Source organism: Rhea pennata, chromosome 1, assembly GCF_028389875.1.
Source record: "Rhea pennata isolate bPtePen1 chromosome 1, bPtePen1.pri, whole genome shotgun sequence".
Lineage (NCBI taxonomy): Eukaryota > Metazoa > Chordata > Aves > Rheiformes > Rheidae > Rhea > Rhea pennata.
The window spans coordinates 2,817,537-2,824,641 of NC_084663.1; the positions used below are offsets into that span (position 1 = coordinate 2,817,537).

At 41.6% G+C, this 7,105-nt stretch overlaps 1 protein-coding gene across 2 annotated transcripts in view; it reads right to left on the reverse strand.

The window, feature by feature from the left end:
- EXOC4 (exocyst complex component 4) overlaps positions 1 to 6,741 on the reverse strand; it is a 372,538-nt gene extending 365,797 nt beyond the window's left edge. For both annotated transcript variants that reach the window (XM_062580328.1, XM_062580320.1), the window contains exon 1: positions 6,652 to 6,741. In XM_062580328.1, coding sequence (XP_062436312.1) covers positions 6,652 to 6,740 — 89 coding nt within the window. In that variant the 5' untranslated portion in view covers position 6,741. The remainder of the gene's footprint in view (positions 1 to 6,651) is intronic.
- Between the last annotated feature and the right edge of the window lie 364 nt (positions 6,742 to 7,105).

The following is a 7,105-nucleotide window of genomic DNA, read 5'->3' on the forward strand; positions in this document are numbered from 1 at the left end:
TTGATTATCTTTTTATTATTGAGGATTTGCAGATTTACACATGATAGCTTTAGTGAAAAGGCAGAGCAGCCTTCAGCCATTTATATAAATATAATCAGAACTTTCTTTGTTTTGCCAAATTAGCCAGCCTTTAATCAAATTTCCTCGTGCAGTGCAAAGGATGCAGGTACACCTAGTGATCAGCTGACTTCTGAAACAAAGACTCGGCGAAGACGGCAACTTCAACGGAAGATGACTCACTTCAGGTATCTTCGACAGCAGGATGCTGAGAGATCCAACCCACCCACCGACAAAAATCTCACACGACCAGCTGCACACCATTTTCCATCTTGGAAAAGTTATGCCAGTCAGCAGATAGACACGTGAAATGCCAGTTACGCTGCCAGTCATAAGCCAAGTGACTCAACTACTGTTCTTGCAGAACAACCCTGACATACAGAGGGACACACGTAACTGATTCAGTACTGTTTTTTAAATTAACCTTAGATACAAAAAGCCAGCGCAGCTATTAAACGAATTACCACACTCCCAAGAGAAAGTTCAGGTCCTAAATATCAATATTTTCAAATGTGCTGGAGTACAGGCTGTACAATGCTACTTAAACCTGCCATCCGGAACATTAAACGATAAACAGCCTTCAGGAGCCACCGTGCCATCCTGAGCTACCAGCCTGTCCTTCAGCTCACGCACGGTCAGCAGCAAAACGGCAGCTCTCTATGAATTAAGAAATGGCTTTGGAAATTTTATTATTAACTGCAAGGTTTTGGCACTGCCCTGGAACAACACACTGTTGCAGGCTCTTTGAAAGAGTGGAAACCATAGAACTTGTAACCATTTATTAACAAAACTATTTCTGCTACCTTGTTTTACAAGGGTAGGCTAAACCCCATCTCCATACACTGCAATCTACAAAGCTAAAATAAAATCTGAAAAATAAAATACTTAGAGTTTTAACAAGACACGGTCTCATTCTAAGCCTTCCTATATTGTTGCTATTAAACAAGTGCCTGTATCTGAACCACAATACAACACTTACCAAATATGCATACATTCTACACAAGTACCCCCAAGATCATTTCAGGAAAATTAACGGTTTAAAACCATAGTACTCCATATAGAATTTGTTCTCAGTGAATTTCCAAGCTACTCGTCTTGTAGAAGAACTGTTACTTTCAAAACACTGTAAAACACCATTAGCAACAGAAGTGGTTTTAAGAGATCATTACAGTATATAGAGATCAGAATAACTTGGCTTTATTTCTTGCAGCAGCTATTTCCCAAATGTAACAGTGAGGGTAACAGCTATATATCTGTCTTTCTCATTACACATTACAAACTAGGACATCAGTTACATTGCTTTAGACAGAAAGAGAAGATCAAATGCTAGGTCATTAGTAAGAATCCATTTAACAAAGTTCACCACAAACGTAATAAAAATAATGGTCAAAAACCATTACAAAGAAAAAGAAGAATTCCACATGTGAAAAATAAAATATGTTCAGGTTTTTGCCTGTAATTTGAACTTCTACAGACATAAAAGTAGGTAATGTACTATATATCTTGCCTCACTTTTAGTTTTCCTCGACATCTGTCTTGTATGTGTTTGCCTCTGTGAAAGCTTAGCACAAAGATTTCAATAAGGTCTTATGGAGTCACTGCTAAAGTTTGTTTTCTCCCAATTAAAGCAGCTATTAAAGGCCAGTTTTAAAAAATAGCAACCTTTAGTTGGAAAGAAAAATGTCTAACGATAAATAAAAGGCAGACACATTCACCAATTAAAAATGTGACAAGATCTCTCTAAAAAATAGCATCTGCTAAATGCCAGCTTACTTGTTTCAGAGTACAAAAGCTGTTTCAGCCAGCTACCAACAAAACAAAAGGTTGAGAAAAATCAATATACATACACATGATTGTCCTCTGAAAGACAAAAATATTCCCTGAGTTGTCCTCCAGCAGATGACTAGAATTTTTTCCAAGATCTGCACTATTAAAGAGATGGTATCAAAGCTCACGTGACCAGCGTTAAGACTTCTATAGTAAAAGCACCTGGTCTCTGGTGACAGTATCATCACCTGACAAAGCATCTTGTATTTAAGGAACTTCAAGGAACCTTCTCATATACAAAAGAATTAATACATATTTTGAAAGCAGGTATACAGAGGCACGAGTACAGAGTGCAAGTGCTGTGCTTTAGACTGTCCAGCAGACACAGGTGGAATTGGACCTGAAGAGCCAGGATACCCAGTATCCTGCTCTAGAAGTCACAACCCTGGGAGCCATGTGTTACTGTAGCAGATAATTGTCATTTCTTCCAAGGCACGTAGAGGACAAGGGCAAACTGAAGATACCTTTATATCCGCCAGTCCACAACAAAGGTGGGGACTTAATTAGCAAACTTTGCAAACTTCATTAAGCTTCCCAAACACTCTTTACTTCTAAAAGATTCATTCCTATGAACATACTGGCACTGCAAAACCTTTTGTTTCTCCTTTAGGGTTTCTTCTTTAGATTTGTAAGAGCACAAAGTAACTCAGTAGCAGCACGGCAGAGAGAACTAAGTGACCTCTTAACACAGTTTGCTATGGAGCTCTGGGCCTGTTTGAGTGGACCAGAGCTGTGCACAGGTCCCTCCAGAAAGGACTCCTACAGGCAGTCCAGACAAGGAATCAGGTGCAGCTCCATCCACTTTAGACAGTTTCCCATTGCCTAGAGCATGCGATGCAATCCCAGCATAAACACTGTAAAACAGCCTACTTCTGGGCTGCCAGACAGGTTTTGTGTCACCACAACACTTTGAACGGCAGCTCATAGCTATGCAAAGGATACAGCTAGGTTTGGGAGCCAATGAGATACCACACGTGTCCTGGAGGAGACCCAAGCTGGGTGGTTCGTTATTTGGATACAGCCAGTCTGTTCGAGACGGGGCTAGTCTGAAAGAGCACAGACACCAGACAACCTTAGCGGAAGCAGACTTTAGGAGCAGACGACACCAGCAGTGTTATCATCACCCAAGAGACCCTGGTTCAGCTCAAACAACATGATTTTGATTTTTCATTTTTGTACCTTAACTTCTGAGCAGCACGCATCCTCATGCTTAGGGAACAACTCGCTCCAAATTAGTCAATACTTGAGGCTGCCTCTAATCTGTATTCTTGAGCAACAATCAGCAAACCAAGGTGATTTCCATCAGCACACAAATCCTCTTACAGGAAACAACTTCCAAAGAACAAACATCTTCCCAACACACCAGGATGAACTAGCACTTCATAGGGACAGTAAAGGGACTGAAAGTAACACCACCCTTCCTGTTGGGTCTTCCTTCTTTTCAGAGTTATCTGCATCCCAAGCTGCTGACAACTTTTAAATACCACAGAGACTGGGGATGATACAGGATTTCCAAGCTGTACAGAGACAAAGTTTAGGAGTGTTATGGTGGATTCAGTGACCTCAGAAACTTTCCAAAGCTTCTTTCTGAAACTGCATGGCCAGTTGGTGCAACAGAGCAATCCCCAACATTGTGGTGACACACACACTACATGCAATCAGCTTTCCTGTAGGAACAGCATCCCTGTTTTAGACCTGAGCACCAAGTTGTACAAAATATTATTTCTCCCTTGATTCTAGTGCTGCTATAACCAAAGATTGACAAGGATCCAGTCCCAAATAAACTCACTGGAACTCAGACATTCTTTGCTCCTTGGAAGTCCTAGAGAAGTTAGAAGAGTCACAATTCCCCAAAATCTAGTATCAGAGGAAAGAAAATTATTCAGTCTCATCAAAAAAAGAGAACTACTTAGCCTGAATAAATATCAAAATCTATCCTTTTTCATTAATAAAACTATTTATAAAAGGCATTCTATCTCCACATTTCAAAGTATTTCACAGACAAATACACTGCGTGGATACTGTTGACCTAAACAATGTTTCTTTTTGAAAAGCATCCCATCTTTGCTATAATTGAGTAATACATTGTAATACTTGAAGAAGCTCCTCTGTTTTTGTTTGTTTACAGCAGCAAAATGCAGCCAAACTGAGTCTTACTAGTTCTCATACATAGCTTCCTTTCATGAGTCTTTCACACAGCAACAAAAGGCAAGTAATCTTTTAAATAAACAGGAAAATCCAAGTACAAAACCACAAGAATTGGCAGAAGAATGGATACACAAATGTTTTGGAAAGAAAGCTATAAAAAAACAGAGAAAATTCTTGCTGCAATTGATAGCATACTGTTAAAACTTACAATATCTTTCTAAAGTTAAGACTTAAGTTATAAGAAATATAAATTTTACCCAGAGAGATGTAAGTTTAGTTTCTTCTGTTATAGCTTGCATTGGTACTTTACAAGCATACAAAACAGTAAAAAAATAACCTGTTGCTTAGTAGGTTCATCCTCACCTAAGCTACTAATACTGAAAAAACATACAGAAGAAAGTGATTTAACTTCCTTTCCATATGGCATGCTTTTTGTACTTGACTAACCTTAAGAAATATGTTAAATACAACACTTCTTCATTCCTTTGTAATCAGTTCTACTTCCAGATTTCCACGGTCTGGCTCAACACTACACTTCAAACACCGCAAAGAATCTTTAGATCCAAACTGAGTTCTAATTACATTGTGCTTTTTCGGTTATCAAGCTGTTCTATTGAATAATTTTAATTTCATGAAGTTGATAAGCTCAACGTTACATCAAAATGTCGGACTTAAATTACCCAAGGTATCAGTGCCTGTACGCCAACGATAATTATACAAACGCGGTATTTTATTTGTAGAACACAGTAATATTCATTCACTCTCACTTTATATTATAAAATGTAATTACAATTTTCGACTGGTTAAAATAGAGATTTAAATTCACAAAAAGGCCCCTATAATACTACTACAGTTTCTCTTGAAAATTATAGAAAATATGTCCACCACAAAAAAAATCCGTAGAATACTGAAATCAGAAATCTGAGAAATTGTTTGAAAAATAAAAGAGAAGTTACTAAAAGCAGAAAGTAAAATTGGCAGCTACTTTCATTATCCTTACTGACTGATATCAAAAAGCTGACCTCACTGATACCGAAGGCATCATTAGTGTCATTGTTAAAGAATTATGGTAGTTATGAAAAATGTGTCAGCCATCTTTTCATTTTTTCCAGAAACTTCATTTCAGCATGTTCTTTCTTCTTTTTTTCACATGAATTCTTGCAGTCACCATTTAAACTACAGGGACACTACAGGGAAGTTCCATGCTGCCACAATGCACACACATCACTCATTTTTCCACTGCCACTAACTTAGTGCAGTTTTTGTAAACTAATGGCATCTAGCTACAATTCGTCATGCTCGCCTGTCCACATTATTCAGACTTGAGGCTGATAAAGTAACACTAAGCACCATACATTTTAAATCCACACAGTTTGTACTTGCCCAAATACAAGGTGCAAGTGTCCAGATAAAACAAGGATCCAGGTTATAAGACTGAATGCTTTCAGTTTTTCACAAGTATGTATATATTTATTACGTAAGCAATCCATGTGAATTCATGAACAGTTACACCTCTGAGCACATGTAAATCCAGGTATACAACTTGGAAGAACATGGCCCACTTTAACGGCCACACATTTGGGTATTTTCAATTAACTTCCCATTTATTTCTTTCAAGATTTGTTACGTAAAATATGAAAAGTTATCAAAGTACACTACTACTGTAATGCCTCATGTCTATATGATGTCATACCAACTATGTACATATTTCTTCCCCTGCAAAATAGTTGGCCTTACATAAAGTTTAGTTTTATTACCATTTTTAATATAACTAATGAGCTATACATACTTGAAATGGAAAACACAGAAGTCACGACCTGTGTTAAAGCATCACGTTGCTTCCTTTTTCTCTGTGTGATTCTTTGTTATCTACTGCGATAGATTTATCACAAGCATTAGTCACAAGCATGGAAAGACTAAGCATGACAAGTCAGCCTGCGAAACAGTGGCTTTTCTCAGAGTCACTCTCTACTTCAAGTTTTGTGGGCAGCAATCAACCAGAGGCAGCCCAAGGCCAGCATTTAAAATCTTTAGTGCGGGAAAGCAGTTGCCCACTCATTGGTTAGGAGCAGCACAGATGAGACTTAAAAGCATTTTAGAAAGGCACAGAGGGGAAATCAGCAAAGTGAAGTCAGGTGCTTGCTTGGCTCCAAAGTGTACCACAGAATTACCCTCTAAGGGGAGCGTGGGAATAAACTGACAAAAAGTCAACAGTACAAACGTGACCAGACACAACTTTGTTCTGCTTTTCACCCCCTGCAACGCTGGAAAACACTTCTGAGGCAGCGCCTCCCCCCTGCTGCGCCCTCGGCCAGGGCAGAGCGCACAGGGAGGACCGCAGAGAGCTTTCCAACCGGCCTTGCTTTACTTCAGGGCAGCCGCGTGAGCGGACGCGGGGCTCGGCCTGACTCCTTTAACCCCGGCACAAGCCCGGGGAGCTCACCCAGAGGAGTCGAGGAGCAGCGCAGGGTCAGCGGGCCGGGCCCAGGGACCAGCAGCACCGGCCCCTCTGCCCCCCGGGGGAGGAGGAGGAGGAGGAAGGCCGGCCCCCCCCCCCTCAGGGCGCCCCTCCGGCGGAGGCGGGCGGGCCGGGAGGCTGCGGAGCGGGGCCGCCCCTACCTGATCACAGAGATGAGCAGCCCCGAGGGGTCCTTGCTCTTGCTCATGGAGCTCCGGTAGCGCCCCGCCGCCGCCTCGCCCGCCGCCATCTTGAACCCCCTCCCACCACCACCACCACCGGCGCTGCCACCCCTGCTGGCAGCCGCGCGGCCAATCAGGAGAGAGAGAACCCAGCGGCGGCGTCGTTGTGACCCAATAGAAGGCGGCAGGGGGCGGGCCGAGCCGCGGCGCGCGGGGCCTCCTGGGAGTTGTAGTCTTCAGATCGCGGCCCGGCGCGTGAGGCGGTGTGGCGAGGCCGAGCGTGGGCGCCGTTGAGTGGCCTCGTTTTCCCCTTTATTTATCACCCAACTGCTTTTTTTTTTTTTTTTTTTTTTTTTTAAACCACCGCACGCTCATGCTTCCGTGTTAGCACCTAGAATTAAATCAAAACAAACAAAAAAACACAATGACAGAC